Here is a 17,668-nt window from a genome sequence, read left to right on the forward strand (position 1 = left end):
ACACTTGACGGCATTCCAATTTTCGCCACGCGCCAAGATAGCTTTGTCCTACTGTAAAGGCCGATGTACGATGGATGTACATTACTTTCTGCCGCGTTCTGTACCTAGTCCAATCTGAAGCTGCAAGATGGCGGTTCACGCAAGATTATACAAGCCGGAGCTGAGATCTGTTTTTACAATGAGCAGTCTTTCACCTCGTGTTCAAATTTGACTATGTACTTGTTTTGCGCGCACTTAATAATCAGTCGATCCATGAAGCTATCACAACTTTGTACTAAAACGTAGTGATTATATACTCTTTGCTTTGTACGGCAACTTGCTTCGCTAATGACGATGGTTCGGGAAATGCATGAGAAACTTTAAATATATAAAATAAAAACCACGCTTACTATTCATTTAATATTTACTTTTATAATTATGTTATTTTCATTCATAACTAACAACGATATGGGTGTTACGATGTATTCAAATTCAGTAAAACAAATTAAAACAAAATACAAATTTCACTCACTATTAAATTTAATATTACAGTACTATAAGAAAACTCTTTTACTTTAAATAATTTATATAAAGTCAACCCCATTTCGAAGTAATGTTTGCGGTAAATTCTCTTGTGTTAAAATATGTGCTCGTGAATGTGAGAATTCAGTGGGATCAAGACGTTCTGTAACATCGCTTCAAACATTCAGGTCACTAGTATGTCTTAACTTTTTACACAGAGGGTTTTTAGAAGCAACGCGACGTTTGGTTACAAAATTCATCTTAGATAGACTTAATAAAATATGCGTACCTAAACTATCGTAATACCTCACTGACCTCGAGTCGAGCGAACCGCGGCCAGCAGAACTACGACCGGCTAACGTTATCCAGAGTCATACCGTAAAGATAATAATTACTATTATAATATATTTACACGAATTATAAAGGTGTCAGCAAAGGAATAGTCGCAGGGACGACAACTAAGCTCCACTATGTGTGATTTGAAATCGTGCGCCGAGCGCATTATATGTCTTAACATACTAAAAATTTATAAGTAATTAGTACATACAAATATGTAATAATACGAGCGTATTTTATATACGTTAAGGGGCCAGATTTGTATTACAGTTATCAGATGAGCTAATTTGAATTTGCTTGGCACGCTAATGTGATAATTATATCAAAATGTGCTAACATTTCACTCCGTAGCTAATGGTCTAGTGTTGAGTGGTGTCTCGTAAGTTTCTAGCGCACTAGTCGGTGCAAGAGGTGCTCTCTTAAAAGATATGATGCGAACGTTTTTACATCGAATATTACGCATTAAGGCTATGTATATCTAAAAACCTTGCATAGACTTTTGTTACTCTATATTAAGAGGCTCCAAAACATTCTTCTAATAACTGTACTGCAACTCTGAGTGCAAAATTAAATTGCTCAAGTACTTAAAACTATGACGATGAATTTAATTATTACTTTAATATTATAGTTTTTCATAAATGACTACTATCAATGACGTGTTCTCAATGACAATTTTTACATAGCAGAAATATCATTTATAGAATATAGAATACAATATTATCGAAAAACTATGACGTTATAATAGGACACAGACAGTGCTATTAATATATATAAAATACATTACATTTAGCCAGAGCTGAAAAAGAGGTACACTGCGTTAAAAAATACTAATGTAAAGTTGCCCGAATAAACAAATATTTATAATGTAGTAAATCTAAATTTTATATCTTTTGAATTGTTTATACAAATACATAATCATCTGAAATATCATTAAATATTAAAATTATCTTGAGAGATCAGTTTACGCTAGTTATAAAAATTTACAAGTATGCTCATTTTTTATGCAACAAAATGCTTCATCTGCGTCTGTCGTTGATGCGACGGCGTCGCAAGTCGGAAACTTCCCTCAGCAAATATTCTATGCGCTACTGAACTGCTACTGATTACATGGCCAAGCGAGGACACTGCACGGGCTCAGGCGACCGGCGACCGGCGACCGCGCGGGACGAGCGCGTCGATACTCCCGCCGATTATACATCGTTTTAGAAATACATCAGGATATACAAGGTAAAAAAGAAAAGTATAACATTTTACAAAGGGTTTCGACGAAACGATCTCTCATACACCGATCCGTCGTTCACCGCGAGTTATAACACAGCAGTAAGGTATGTACACGAGGAAGGGTTTTGAGCTTACAAAAGTACAAATCAATCACATTGCGACGGCTCAGAATCTACATAGGATTTACCCTTCTCACCGACTACAACAGCTCAAGCTTCATCGACGATTACACTACAGTATCACCAGAGGACCCGCTGAAAACATCTATTATGCATAATTTTTCTGATGGCCAACACGAAAAGTACTATCATCTAAAATAGCATACGACCGACTCCCGACAAGAGAGCGGCGAGCGCCTGAATGCTGGAAGCGGCCGCTGCGGTCGAGCGCGACCGCCGTACAAATTAACATTCTATCAAAAAAATATAAATTCAATAGCGCCCACTAGGAATCCTCGTCAAAAACCAAAATCATGCACAGCACCTCCGACCGCGGTCGATACGGGCGCGGCTGCGGCGCGAGCCGGCGTCTGCGCCCCTCGCGTCAGCTGTTCGGCGGCCGCGGGCGGGCGCGGCGGCAGGCTGCCCAGCCGTCTACGACGCGCCCGGGGAGCCGCCGCTCGGCCCGCTCGCTGCGTTCTCTGCTGCCGAAAACGAACCATTCAAATAGAGCTCGATATTAAATGGCAACTACGACTATATTGGGTCAATTTGTTCTCTTCAACACGTTTTTATTCTTTGGAAAATAAGTTTGCAAACAAAATGTATGGCGTACCTTGCGCGTCGTGGTCCTGCGCGGGGGCGGGCATGGCGGCGGGCGCGGCGTCAGGCGGCGGCGCGGCGCGCGGCTTGAGGAAGTCGTTAAGCGAAGGCTGGATGCCCAGCTCGTAGTCGGTGAAGTTGAACAGCGGCGGCAGCGGGCGGCCGTTGGGCAGCTGCGCGTTGGGCTCGCGCAGCTCGTCGAAGAAGCTGTGCGCGCACGCCTGCAGCGGCGACAGGCGCGTGCCCGGCGTATACTCCAGCAGCCGCGACACCAGCGAGATGGCGTCCGGCGGCGTGCACGCGCGGAACACCTGCGCCACCAGCAACCGTTACATGAGCCACATACATCAAATTAACAACTAAATAACACACTTATCGATGAATATTTAACACAACTTTTATGAGGATGATTTAATGATGGCGAATTTATTTACACTGTTAATGATTAGAAAACGATTAGCAGCTTTTGACGTATGTGTGCGTAATGATGAAAAGTGCCGTTTCAGAGTAAGTCCTGTAAACCGAAGGGCCTTTGTTACGATACGAATAGCGACATTTTAAAATGATAAAAAGAAAAACTGCACTCATGTAGCTTGGCAAGTATGCACACTGAACACCAACAAACGTTACGCAAGAAACCAATTAGTGTAACCTTTAGTTAACACATGCCGAAGGCTGGAACTATACCTGACCTACAAATTTATTCGCAATACGATTCTCGGGTTACAAATGGGTATTAACTAACATGGAAATGGATAACAGATAAAATATAGACTATTTAAAATGAACACCGCTATTTAACTGAACTTTACCGGTTTACACAAAGATTTTTTAGTATAGGTATAGCTGTAATGGTGCGAATAAATTGTACACACTAAATGCCTTCACCTCAAGATGGAACAAATCACTGAAGCATTTAAATATGGGCATAAATTCAAATGAGCGGACAGAAATCAAAAACTTTTATAAGAATATAGCTCTTTAAATCAGCTTGCATCTTTGAATTAATTTGGTGTGTAACCATCGGCGTAGATTTTCTGTATAAAATAACTAGATTTAGCCTCCAAAAAAATTATAACCAATTTTGAGAATATATTTGAGATCTAAACCAAACTTCAGCTTTACCGTGATATATTCTAGGGACTTGATATAGCTAATTCCCCAGGCGCGCGGACGGGGCACTGTAGGGAAAAGATGTATGGTGCTCTTATTTATGGAACTGGGTCCTTGCTATATCAATTCCCTAAGAACAACAATTTTATTGTAGCTTTTGTTTAATACATACTATCCATATTAATATTATTATAAATCCGAAAGTGTCTGACTGTCTTTCACGGCCCAACAGTTAAATCAATTTTGATGAAGTTTGGTACAGAGTTAGCTTGCATCCCGGGAAAGGACATAGTCTGCTTTTTATCCCGGAAAATTAAAGAGTTCCCACGGGATTTTTAAAAACCTAAATCCACGCGGATGAAGTCGCGGGCATTATCTAGTAAGTACATATTGTGTTTGGTCTATTAGTACTACTTCCTTTTATATAGCTATAAAGTATAAATATACTCAAAATTGGCCGTTTCGCAATTTGACGATCTTGTCTGATGTCTCTATATTTTCAGATGCAGAATGATTAGGTTAAATTTCAGAAAGCTCACGTAAAATCATCGCTCACTATCATATGGAACCCGGTAAACCTGCAGATTATCTAGATAATGTTACTACTACTGTTGTACACAATCTCTGAACTAAATTAACAGCTCTACATCTAGTGCTATCGTGTATCGCAGGGAAAATAACGAAAGGGATAGCAATACATTTAGACCTATCATTTTAGTTTAGAGATTGTGTACGACAGGATTATCCACATTGCGTAGATTTACGTACGTCGCATTCATGGTAATAGATACACAATTTAATTAGGACAAAAAGCATGAAGGCATTTAGTTCAGTCGTGTATCTTACTCGGATGCGCTGGTGGTCAGTGGCAGACTTGGGCATCGTCATTCTCTGCAACATGTACTGTAAGCACGGGCCGATGTGTATAAATATTGGGTATAGTATTTTCACAAGAACTCCGCTCAGACACTCAGCGGGCAGTGGAGAGAGCTAAGCTTGAAGTTTCTCTACATGATCACATGATACAGGAGGAGGTGTAGAGTAATAGACATAGCTCAATGAGTTGCGAAGCTGAAGTGGCAATGGGCAGGGCACATAGTTCGTAAACCAGTAGCGATAAATAGCGATATCGCACTGGAAAGCGCAGCATTTGCAGACACCCATTAAGTGGACAGGCGACATCAATCGATGACAGCTCTAGGTATCAGGCGGCGCAACACCGTGGCGTGTGGAAGTCCCTACAAGAAACTTATGCCCAGCAGTAGACGTCTATTGGTTGTCGATGATGATAATGATGATGATGATAGTACTATGACATATTATCAATACATTTTGATATAATTGTATAGTAACAAATATTATGCTGATAGAACATAAAGGATATATAAGTTTTACGCGACGAGCTCATGCATACTTCAGTCAGTCGGTTTCTCTTTTTATATTTATTCATACTAATATAATTATAAATGCGAAAGTGTCTATCTAGCTACTAGATTTCCAAGACCTATCAGTTGAACCGATTTTAACGACATTTAGTACAGAGTTAGCTTACATCCCAGGGATGGACATAGGCTACTATTTGTCCCAGAAAATCAAAGAGTTCCCATGGGATTTTTAAGAAACCTATATCCACACAGACTCAGACGCGTACGTCATCTAGTTTATAGATTAACTAGTTTTAGAATAATTTTATCTTTAAAAAATGTTTGAAAAACAATGATATGACTATTAAACATTAGCTACATGACAATATATTAAGGAAATTTGTTTCAATATTATGGACTTACCTTTGCCCATGGATGACTTTTGATTTGTGGAAACTTGAATTCTGTGTAGTTGGGATTCATCTCGCGTATTTGTTCCCGTGTTGGTGTGCCTAGTACCTATTAAAAACGAAATTACTGTTGTTTATTTAAATTAACAACTTAGATTGTACTGAATCCAAAGTTTTTAGTTAACTCTCACTTCATTTAGTTTTTAGAGTTCCATACCTCAAAAGGAAAAAAGGAACCCTTATAGGATCACTTCGTTGTCTGTCTGTCTGTCGTGTCTGTCAAGAAAACTTACCTATAGGGTACTTCCCATTGACCTAGAATCATGAAATTTGGCAGGTAGGTAGGTCTTATAGCACAAGTAAAGGAAAAAATCCGAAACCCGTGAATTTGTGGTTACATCATATAAAAAAATGTGTTCATGAACAAATAATTAGTATTTTCAACTTTCAAAGTAAGGTACCAAGTACGGTATCATTTGAAAGGGCTTTACCTATACATTCTAAAGCAGATTTTTATTTATTTTTATGCATAATACTTTTTGATTTATCATGCAAAATGTCGACAAAATGGCAGGGGTCAAACCTATATTTGACACTGGGTAGAATATGAAACAACAATTTTTCTTTGATTTCACGTCACCCATATCCTAATATCATCGAGTCAGGATCAAACCGAGAGTTCCCTCACTCTAGTTCATTCTAATTTTAGTACAGAACCCTAATAGTAAAATTCAAAACCTTGATGATTTCGACGAGCTGATCGACGCCCGAGTCTCCGGGGAAGATAGGCTGACCCAGCAGGAGTTCCGCTACTACGCACCCCGCACTCCATACATCTGGAAAATTTATTATATTAATTATTATTGAGCATGACTCAATACAAATTACAATCACGTTAGTTCGGCCGAACAAATTGTTCGAGGTATGGCACAAACATAACTGTTCATGGTAAGGCTAAAGTGTATTAGATTTGGCCTTCTTCTTCTTATACTTTGGGTCTGTGCAGGTTCTTGAATACCCTGTATCACTGCGACCGTGTCCGATCTATTGTGTTTGCCTCCACTTCACATTTCATTGTCAAATCCTGTGGTTGTGAGATACAGCAGCACTTTTTTGACTGGAATTGAAGTAACATCCTCAGGGTATACAATGTGTTTCCTTAGGTGGATGCTACGTTTGTGCATTAAAGCGGGGCAGTCTCGATAGACTCGTGGCACAGTCTGCAGATATCCGAGCCCTGGAGCTTAAGGTTGTACAGGTTTAAAACACAGTGACCTGTTGAAGCTTGCACTAGAATGCACAGATTACTCCTATTAAGCGCCAGCACCTCAGAGGCTGCCTCCTTGTTGAAGGATTTGACCGGCGCTTTCGTGCATCGTCGCTTACCACCACGGCACAGGTGAGATTGCAGGCAAGAGGTAACTTGTATCTGAATTTTAAAAAACTGTGATCCCGCAGGGAGCCACCACAGTGGTTTCATGTACAGCAGACAGAAAAGAAACCCATAACAGAAGAAGAAGACTCACCGATTTTAGTAGTATAGTCTATAGCTCCGAAGATGAGTTCGGGCGCGCGGTAGTATCGCGAGCAGATGTAGGAGACGTTGGGCTCGCCGCGCACCAGGTGCTTGGCCGAGCCGAAGTCGCACAGCTTTAGCACACCCGTCTTGGGGTCGAGCAGCAGGTTCTGCGGCTTGATGTCCCGGTGGCAGATGCCCAGCGAGTGGATGTACGCCAGGCTTCTGAACAACTGGTACATGTACAGCTGCAAAACGACAAGTCACTGCTGTACTCCTGTGCCCTGCACGTCGATCCGAACCGAGTTCAAAGTTCTATGTACCCATGTCAAAACTAACCAGAAACTTATACCAACGAATTTAGATTAAATACCCAAAAATCATATAATCAACTGCCAAAGGTATTTTATTTATAGTTTACAAATTGTAGACTCAAAAGTCGCAAAAGTTTCATTTATATAAAGCCTTAACGCTATTCGTCTTAGACGTGATCTACTGGTAAGTTTTGACAGCAGAACGGAGAACTCAACTCTAGAAATAAGGCCAATGGACCTATGGCCTGTTGGTGAGTATACATTTTATAACGTCAAAGTATTATAAACCTAAAGATCTTAGTTTTAAAGTCGAACTTTGTGTACTCCTCATTTTTGTTTCACTATGTTGCAGGTGGCTGTAGATTACGACAAAAAAATCACTTTCGAAACCGTAAAAATTAATAATAGGCCCTTACAATAAAGAGTTTGTTTAAAAGGTTTGAAGCCAGTGTAGACATTGCTTAGGTAGGTAACTATTTACTGGTAGGTCATAGTAAAGAATGAGTATTGAGCTATTTTTACTACCGCAAGTAGTGCTTGTGTGCCTCTATGACTTGAACACCACTGTGTTTGAGGTGTTTACCATTTTAAATGAAAAAATAGTGGCAATGGAATAATTTTACATAATACATATTACTTTGTGTCTCAGACTGACAATGTATTCTTCAACAATGTACAAAATAAAATGAATTTAGAGACTTTTCTGGTTGTTAAAGTTTTGCTCGAATAACCTAACATTATTTTTAACTCATCATCATCATGATCAACCCATCGTCGGCTCACTACAGAGCAAGGGTCTCTCCTCTCTGAATGAAAGGGGATTTGGCCACGCTGGTCAAGTGTGTATTGGCAGACTTCACACGCCTTTGAGAAGATTATGGAAAACTCTCAGGCATACAGGTTTCCTCACGATGTCTTCCTTCACCGTTACAGCCTGAAACGTTACAGGTGCGTGCCCATGATTGAACCCCCGACCTCCGATTAGGAGGTAGGCGTCTTAACCACTAGGCTATTTCATTTTCAACTCACCTTTATAAAACTAATTGGTATGGTTTGTTCATCTTTGGAGTAGTGACGTGCGACTTTATACACAGTCTCTGGTATGTACTCCAGCACCAAATTCAGGTACACTTCGTCTTTCTGCAAATAAAACCTTTATTAAAACACCGCTATCTCTACAGCAAATATATATATGTACAACAATAAATAAATCTAGTTAAGTATATACTTAGTTCTATATTATGTATGAATCGAATATAAGAAAGGCACAAAATATTATAAAAAATTTATCCTCAATAAATATTTTACGGTATATAATCCCAACCAAATGGTTAACTATTTTTTAACTTTTGTTATTTTCAATGCTTTTCATATTATTACTTGTTTTTAAACAAAAATCACAAGATGTAAATAGAACTCTTTGGGCCTTTTGTAGTGGATGAACATTTGCAAAATATGGTAGTATGGATCTCAAAATGTCACGACTAACGGAGCCCGAATAAGGTAGTTACCAGAGTAGAATTCTGGTATGTAAAACTACTAGATGCTGGATTAAATGCACTTAAATCCACTCCACATCAAAGGAATGAAAAGAGATGAAGAAGCTTCAGTTTAATTCAATTTAGGTAAGGAATATCAACTAGTTGAATTGAATGAACTGTTTCCAAAATGCGTTAGTTTTTCAATTGATTCCAGCAAGAGTGTGCGCAAACTCCTAATAAAACCAACTGAATAGGTACCTACAGAAGTGCGATTGATTTAGCGAAGAGTCTGTAAGACAAATACATTAAACATCATTACTACGAATAAATACTATTAGAATATACTAGTACGGACGATAGTGACTTAATATCAAGGTTTTGCCATGAGGCATAAATTCACAATGACCACTTCAGACATGTAAACCATAACCACAGCCTTGCGAACGTATCAAAATAGGTAATAAAAATAATATTTTCATAATAATACAGTCGCAAAAAAACTCACGAACAAACACAGTTTGCAAAGGAAAAACATCTAAAGAAATATAAACGAGCAACATTTTGAATAGCGATACTCAGTGTCCTATTTTTTGTACACAAGTAAAAACGTAGGATATGTTTACGCGAAAAACTCGTTATGTTAGCGCGTAGATAATAACTGCAAATTGGCACACGTCCAAAGGTTTTGGCGTCTGACTTGAACTGCTAAGGATAAAAATCTTGACCTTGAACTAGTAACATAAAGTGAGTTAGTTATTATAATATTATTATTCTGTAGATTATTGGATTACAAGCTTCTTTGAGGAAATGTATTTATTTATAAACTAGTTTAAAATCTTTAAATCCTTAGATTTCAGACAAGACCGTTTCGTAGTTTATAAGTGCAAATTTATTTTTGTTTTTGTATAGTGCACGAAAACTTTTCAGAAAGGTCATTCTTATTGTAAAGAATTTAAACTTTCATAAAAAATAATATAATAGGTTCTCGTAGTAATGAAATCGTGGCCAATTCGATATTTCGACAGATGAAACAATACAAAAAATTTACCTACCTACCATTCGATTGTCATGTTCGGTGTTTGTCCCACGGTTGAGGAATATTTAGATTTTTCAAATAAAAAACAGGAGTTTCTTTTAGTGTATAGTTACAAAAATATTTATTTGCTAAGACGTGTATTTATAAAATAGGAGAAATTCGACGAGATTTGAAATTTTCTCAATATAATAAAATTATGATTTAAATAATATTTATAACTTTAAATTCGCAATATTGGCATGTTGTTATTATTTTTTGTATTTTTCGATAGTTGCACTTGCAATATTAGGTACCTACTTACTCTTAGAGTTCAGGTTTGGCGTTTTACTAACATTGAGATTAATACCTACATCAAAAGGAGGTTCGGGTTCCAGTGGATTGAACACAAGCACAACAGAAAAATGTTGAAATATTTTCGGCACAAAATATTTTTTCGTCGAAATTTCGGAGGCTCACTCATCTAACCAGAACCACAAAGAAAATGCCACTTGTAAAATTCTTCAACTCTTTATTCTTCACGTGAATATACAAAGAAAATTGTTTCACTACTAAGATTTAAATAAAACAACTCCACAGGAAACTGAAAGCTATAGTAATCTATATATTATATAAAAAAAAATAAAAACCGACTTCGTTACACAAACACTAAAAATTGAAAAATAATTTAATTTATTACCGAATATATTATGTATACAAGAGTTAATATAGTTCCATAATAATACTTTTTGCTGCCGGTGCCAATTAGCTTTAGCGAATCGTCTAGACTTCATATTTTTATGGGACTCCACAATGGCACCTCATTGGCACCGACCCCAAAAAATATTATTATGGAACTATATTAACTCTTGTAATACATAATATATTCGGTAATAAATTAAATTATTTTTCAATTTTTAGTGTTTGTGTAACGAAGTCGGTTTTTATTTTTTTTGTAAAAAAAATTTATTTCACAATTTTTAGTGGCCCCATGGAATTATGCTATGACTGGTTAAAAATCTACTGTTTACTAAGCTATTACACTGATCGCGAGCAATTTACTCTTATCCGTTGAGGAGTTCCAGTATCTATCTTCGAAGATGTTCATCAGATCTTCACCAAATTGAAATGGGACCAACTTTGAAGTATACCCTTTCAAACAAAAAAAGAATTTTCAAAATCGGTCCAGGCGTTTTCGAGTAATCGGGGAACATACATAAAAAAAAAAAAAAAAAAAAAAAAGATTCCGACGAATTGAGAACCTCCTCCTTTTTTTGAAGTCGGTTAAAAAGAGAAATACCACTCACTCACTCACTGACTAATCACGAAATCTCAGGAACTATAAAGCCTACAAACTTGGAATTTGGAAGGTAGGTCCTTCTAGGACGTAGGTGTCAGCTAAGAAACGGTTTTGAGTACATCCCCCCCTAAGGGGGTGAAATGGGGGGTGGAAGGTTATATGAAAGTCCTGTTTTTGAAGTTAGAGATATGAAAATTGGCATTTAGGTATTCTGGGTTCCGTGCCTTAAGGTGAGACTGAGTGAGTAGGTAAGTGAGGAATTTTGCAGCGGGAAAATTTCAGATCTTATGAGAAACCAGAAATTTTACGCGAACGAAGTCGCGGGCAACTGCTAGTTCATTTATAATATAACTGTTAAAATGCTTTCTATTTTAGACTGCATCATCCTTCGTCATCAATCAGGCAAGTTTATATAAACAAAAGCTCATAACAAATAATGATAATCGTTAAAATATAAAACAGTACCTATAATTAAGTACTAACAGCGTAATTATGTAAAACTCAAAAAAGGGTAAGTTTAAAAATCATGAAAAAATTATAGGTGGAAAAATTTGCGAAACATTCGACACCATAACATAACCATGAGTCCAAATAATAATATATGAACTATTATTATAATAAGTTAAACTTACATGATTTTTAGTGCTTTATTTAAAGCAGAGTGCAAGTATGAAAATGAAAACTTAAAACAACACAAAAAACAAAACAAGCAAAATCTGATGGACGGAAGAAAAGTGATAATGATGGTTTCGAGCTTGAATCGATTCAAAACAAAAACAAAAGCTCTGGACTAATGACATGATTGTAACTCGCTTTTGACTTAAAGTTGCATCAACACACAACTGCAAAAGGCTGTATAAGGTCACCGACCGATATTTTATGAAAATTCATTTGTAAGGCCAAGCGCGCACATTAGAATCTTTCTGCCCGCGGGCCTGCTCCAATAATACCATTTTGCAAAATGTGACACAAGCCCGATAAATTAATTGCCTTTCGCAATCGTCGAGCCTACAAAAGTTTAGTCCTCGAGCAGCCTGTCTTCGTCCCAATTGCTAAGATAGAATACTGATAAACTATATACTGTCGCGGTTGGTCTGCTAATGTGCGGCCAAGCTTAAGGAATTAAGGATACGAGCAAAATAGTCATTCAAAATGTTAATCGGTAACCCTAGCCGGAGAGTCCTAGATGTGCGTTAGCACGCTAGCTTAAAAAATTTATTTGTTCATTAGACATACTGCGACTTCTAGAGACTGCATTGCATTTAGCAGAGAGCTAACGGCGTCGGGCACTGCCATCTTTCCCCAAATAAAACATACAAATTACATACTCTGATTAACTGCACTATTAGCATCACATATTATAAAAGGTTCAAACAAATTTTAAATATATTTAACTAAAATCACATATTTAGTAGTAGATACTTGTTATTAATAATTGCGTAGTGATATGTAAGTAATTACCTTTTCTCCACTTGAATAAAAGAAGTATTTCAATTTGACAATATTACAATGCTCCAGCCGTCGCATGATTTGCAGTTCCCGATTCTGTAATATTAAAAATGAACAACGATAGATCAATAAAAACTGTAATATTCATCTATTTACGATAAATATTTTAATATCGACCACGGAGTATGCGATGTCCGACGTGCATATTGATGCATCCATAAACCTTTTCTGAGGCCATACGTCTGCCTCAAAAGATAGTACTCACTTACTTTACTCGTTCAGTGACCGAAAGATAAGAGGATCTTGGCTTTTATGACTAGAGCACTCGCACATCCCCATGCCACTTTTAATCGGGTCTTCTCTTGTCTTGGAGATCTTTGCATGCGATACCTGGGGTGTCCAACAGGGCATTTTCCTATTGGGCAATCCAAATATGCTCTTCCTACAGCACGATCCTTTCTCATCCTCTCTAAGGTACCACGCCAAAATACGATCATTAGAATTTAGAATACGCTTTTAATGTGGCGTTTCAACTTTGGACGTACCTTAAACCTTTTGTCCTGGAGCACCTTCTTGATGGCAATGAGTTCGCCGGTGTCACATAGCTTGGCCTGGTAGACGACGCCGAAGCTGCCGTTTCCGATGAGCTTCATGTCAGCATAGCTCACCTCCTGCGGCCTGTCGGGGCCTTGCCCCGGCGTCGCTACCACGGTCGTCACCTTCGAGCCGTCCTTGCCTGTAACGTAAAGTGTTTCAATTAATATTTATGCTATACTAGAGAACAACACACACCTAAAAGTATGAAGGTTAAGGTTAGTTTGTAGGCTTGCCTGACAATAGTCATGTAGAAAATCGGGTAGAAAGCAATTTTTAGTCCATCGGAAGTACAACAATGAATCGGTCGCCCTTGAAGAAACATAAACTCCCTAAAACCCAAGATTTAGGTTTTCCTAATAGTTGTAAAGGACCCAAGGTGAACTTTGGGTCGTTCTATCGAAATTTGATAATGAATAATTTAAAGAGTTACTAACTACCACCCTAGTTTTCGAGACATCGCATCGACGCACCGATAGCGTCGTCTTCAACTCAGCGACCAAGATAACTAACACTCTAAACATAATTTCATTCGAAAGTAATTATCTAATAGCGATTACGCAGAGATACATTTGAAAGTAGCGTAATTAAATCGATGATAAAAAAGATGTACTTAGTAGATACAGTAAATAGTTGCCTACCTAAAGTAATGACTCTTTCACATAGAACATACAATAGGTACATATTATAATGGCATTTTATATAGGTGTGTTGTCTTGATAATTTATTTCAGATATTAGGTAGGTATTATTAATATCTTCAATTTGTTGCAAGTTACATAAATCGATAAATGAAATCGGTTAGTAAAGTTTACTAAATAGGTAAGTCAAAGATTTCTTGAAGTTATCTTTCTATGTAACAAATAAAAATTATTCTAAATTGTATGTTCTAGTTTTAAATAACTGTAAAACCTAACAAAAAATATAAAAACATATTATGTAAAGTTACGAATAACAATTGTTATGCAAATGGACATAGGTTACTTTTATGCAATGACGAAGTAATTGTTTTTATGCCGAAAAATCCCACGGGATTTTTTTAAACTTTAACCCACGCGGACGAAGTCGCGAGCATCATCTAGTAAACCATCAGGGATGTCCTGCATGAAAGCAATGAGCAAACGAGATGTTGCATCGAGAAGTCCTAATGAACATAATTGCAGGCAATAAATAGTAATTATCACATTCCACTTTGCAATACTTGTAGATATCTTTGTTATCACATCATATTTATCTCAATATTAAGGGTTGATTTTTCAATCGCCAAATAAACTTTAACTAACGAATTCTTGAATAATGATAGATTTCCTACACAAAAACTGTCAAAACGTCAAATTAATCAACCTCAGTTAAAAGTTAATTGACGATTGAAAAATCGGCCTCTATCGATATTTTTAAATGGCTAAACATCAGGCTTTATTGATAAACCTCTCATGAAGTAAACGTAGGTAGCTTTCGGTAACAAATTACGAGCACTGAACTTGAAGCCTATTCAATTACACGCATGTTTACAGTAGGTATGGTACGGAGCTAATTTCATATTATGGAGAGATCACCTCACTATAAAGTTCCTATTTATAGCAATCACTGTTAACGACTAGGACCTAGGTTTACTATTGCGTGGCGCACGACGTACCTAAGTAGAATAGAAAATCCCACTGTTCGCCGTTTGATTAAAAAAAAGGTACGTTTCAAGTGCGGCTTAAATTATTGACATCTCGAATTGCGGACTATGTGCTTGAGTAAATGAATTATTGCTTAAACTCTTAGAAATTGGACTTAAAGTAGTGTAGTTATTTAGAAGGGACTTATGTTTTAGATTTATTAAGCGCTTGACGGGACTAGAGGCCAATTGGTAACAAATTTATGTAAGTTCTTTGTTTTTAAGTTGTAAATCAACCTATTTTATGGTAGAAATAAGTGGGTAAAACTTAGTGTGAACAAAGAGGGTTCTCAAAGGGTGTGCCTGTGCACATTGGCGTGGGAATATTGAACTCGCTGCAATATTTTTCCTGTATGAATACCACTCGTTGAGCCAAATAAAGTTAGTCAGCCCAGAGCACTGGTATACGAAATAGCTCTTTTATTTTAATACAACTATCCAGTATCCACTCTTCGTCACTACAAGTAGTCTAGGTCTACCTGTCGCTGTAGAGGTGCACGACCGGGGTGCACAGGACGGGACGTCAACCAGCCTATAAGATCAGCGAGTCAGCAAGCCTAACGAACATGGTACAAATACTTGTTCGCTTACTCGCTGTAACATAAACGAGCCAACGAGCCAACTAAGGGACAGGGTGCAAAATAAATACCTGTCCACTCACTCGCGCCCCGTCTAAGTGGGACAAGTTCCCAGGCGTTGTAACGCACGTGTTAACCTGAGATGAGACCTACCTACCTACCAAATTTCATGATTCTAGGTCAACGGGAAGTACCCTGTAAGTTTCTTGACAGACAGACAGACAGACAACAAAGTGATCCAATAAGGGTTCCGTTTTTCCTTTTGAAGTACGGAACCCTACAAATGTGTTCATGAACAAATAGTTAGTAGGTATTTTCAACTTTCAAAGTAAGGTACAAAGTGCGGTATCATATTATGAAGTTTAAAATGTCGACAAAAAATTCCTGCAAAACCCCTCAGTGCGCGAGTCTGACTCGCACTTGGCCGGTTTTTTTTTAAATCATTAGCTTTTGTGATCCAGCTAGACTTTACTACATCGAGAACACGTAGTAGATAAGATTTTTCATAGTAGGTACATTTATTCGAAAAGAAATTCGACGCCCAGTTCGTTATGATGACGTAAGAGTACATAAATACGCATCTATTCAACCTATGGAACTAGGAATTCAGTTTTGCTCCATTCAACAAGCGCAGCGCATCCTTCTAGTAAAACCTTGTGCAATTACAACCGATATAGGTAGTACTATTGGATCTTTCAGTACATTAGGTACCTACCCTAAAGTTATGAAATTTTACGAAAAAAGATAGGGACAATTCATTCCATTTCAATTTCATTCCAATTTCATTTTCCGAATCTAAAGATTCGGCAAAATGAAATAGCTTCAGGCATGTAAAATTCGCATACCTAACCGCAATTTTAGTATTTCCTCATCTACTGAAACCTTCCGAATATGGGTTAAGTCTGTAAAAAACTTGTGACATTTAAGTAAATAAGATTTTTAGCATTTCGGCAATCGAACTAGACCAAGGTGCGCCCCAATTTTCGTGTCCCCCTACCGCACGCTCCCTATACTCTTGCAAACATAAATCTTAGTGGGTAGAGTCAACCGTAAAATATAGAATCGTACGAGACACGAGTCTAATTTGTTGCAGAAAGTATGACGAAAAAGGAGGAAATGAGCCAGAAATAACTTCGGAATGTCTCCTTAATTTCAAGTCGAATTTTGGCCTCGTGAAAGACAAAATATAAATACATATTCCAGCAGAAATGGCACATTATTATTAAGCAAATCCGTATGGAATGTGGATGTTTATATTCCGTTTTTAACCGACTTCAAAAAAAGGAGGTTCTTTTTTTTTTTTTTGAAGCATGACTTGTTTGGGAATAATAATAAAACCGGCCAAGTGTGAGTCGGACTCGCGCACAAAGGAATCTGTATCATCTATATTCTATACTATAATATTATAAAGAGGTAATTGTTTGTAGGGGGTAATCTTTAGTACTATACTGAACCGATTTTAAAAATTCTTTCACCAGTAGAAAGCTACATTATTCCTGAGTGACATAGGCTATACTCTATTTTCAAAAAATTAGAGATCCCTACGAAAATTGTAATAAACTAACCGTGCGAAACCGGGGTGGGTCGCTAGTTATCTATAAAAACGGCAAAAAAATCCTGTCTGTTTTATGGGAGCCCCTTAAATATTTATTTTATTCTGTTTTTAGGGTTCCGTACCTCAAAAGGAAAAACGGAACCCTTATAGGATCACTTTGTTGTCTGTCTGTCTGTCAAGAAACCTTCAGGGTACTTCCCGTTGACCTAGAATCATGAAATTTGAAATTTCATGAATAGTATGAATACCTATTCTGCAACTTGAATGGCTTCAAGAGAAATGGATAATTAAGAGCGTTAAGTTTAACTAGGAATTAACGATTAGTTAACACTACATTTAGATCAGAAAAATAAACCTATAAAAATCTCTACAAGCCCGTAAACACAGAATAATACCTACAGGAGTTTTTCTAGCAAGATTGCGTTGCTCTTGACGATAACCATGCTTAGTAAAAAGTAATGATGAGATCTAGGTTTCTCAGGCGCTTGCCCTAGAACTCGC

At 37.5% G+C, this 17,668-nt stretch overlaps 1 protein-coding gene across 10 annotated transcripts in view; it reads right to left on the minus strand.

The window, feature by feature from the left end:
• Positions 1-380: 380 nt before the first annotated feature.
• Positions 381-17,668, minus strand: part of LOC117989619 (glycogen synthase kinase-3 beta-like) — a 38,578-nt gene continuing 21,290 nt past the window's right edge. For 5 of the 10 annotated variants that reach the window (XM_034976997.2, XM_034977002.2, XM_034977003.2 and 2 more), the window contains 9 exons: positions 13,324-13,514; positions 12,791-12,874; positions 12,566-12,625; positions 8,566-8,676; positions 7,233-7,470; positions 6,445-6,542; positions 5,720-5,815; positions 2,833-3,130; positions 381-2,701 (listed from right to left, as the gene is read on the minus strand). In XM_034976997.2, coding sequence (XP_034832888.1) covers positions 2,652-2,701; positions 2,833-3,130; positions 5,720-5,815; positions 6,445-6,542; positions 7,233-7,470; positions 8,566-8,676; positions 12,566-12,625; positions 12,791-12,874; positions 13,324-13,514 — 1,226 coding nt within the window. In that variant the 3' untranslated portion in view covers positions 381-2,651. The remainder of the gene's footprint in view (positions 2,702-2,832; positions 3,131-5,719; positions 5,816-6,444; positions 6,543-7,232; positions 7,471-8,565; positions 8,677-12,565; positions 12,626-12,790; positions 12,875-13,323; positions 13,515-17,668) is intronic. The other 5 variants (XM_034977001.2, XM_034977005.2, XM_034976998.2 and 2 more) reach the window with 2 other exon arrangements.

The sequence above is a fragment of the Maniola hyperantus genome, chromosome 16, assembly GCF_902806685.2.
Source record: "Maniola hyperantus chromosome 16, iAphHyp1.2, whole genome shotgun sequence".
NCBI lineage: Eukaryota > Metazoa > Arthropoda > Insecta > Lepidoptera > Nymphalidae > Maniola > Maniola hyperantus.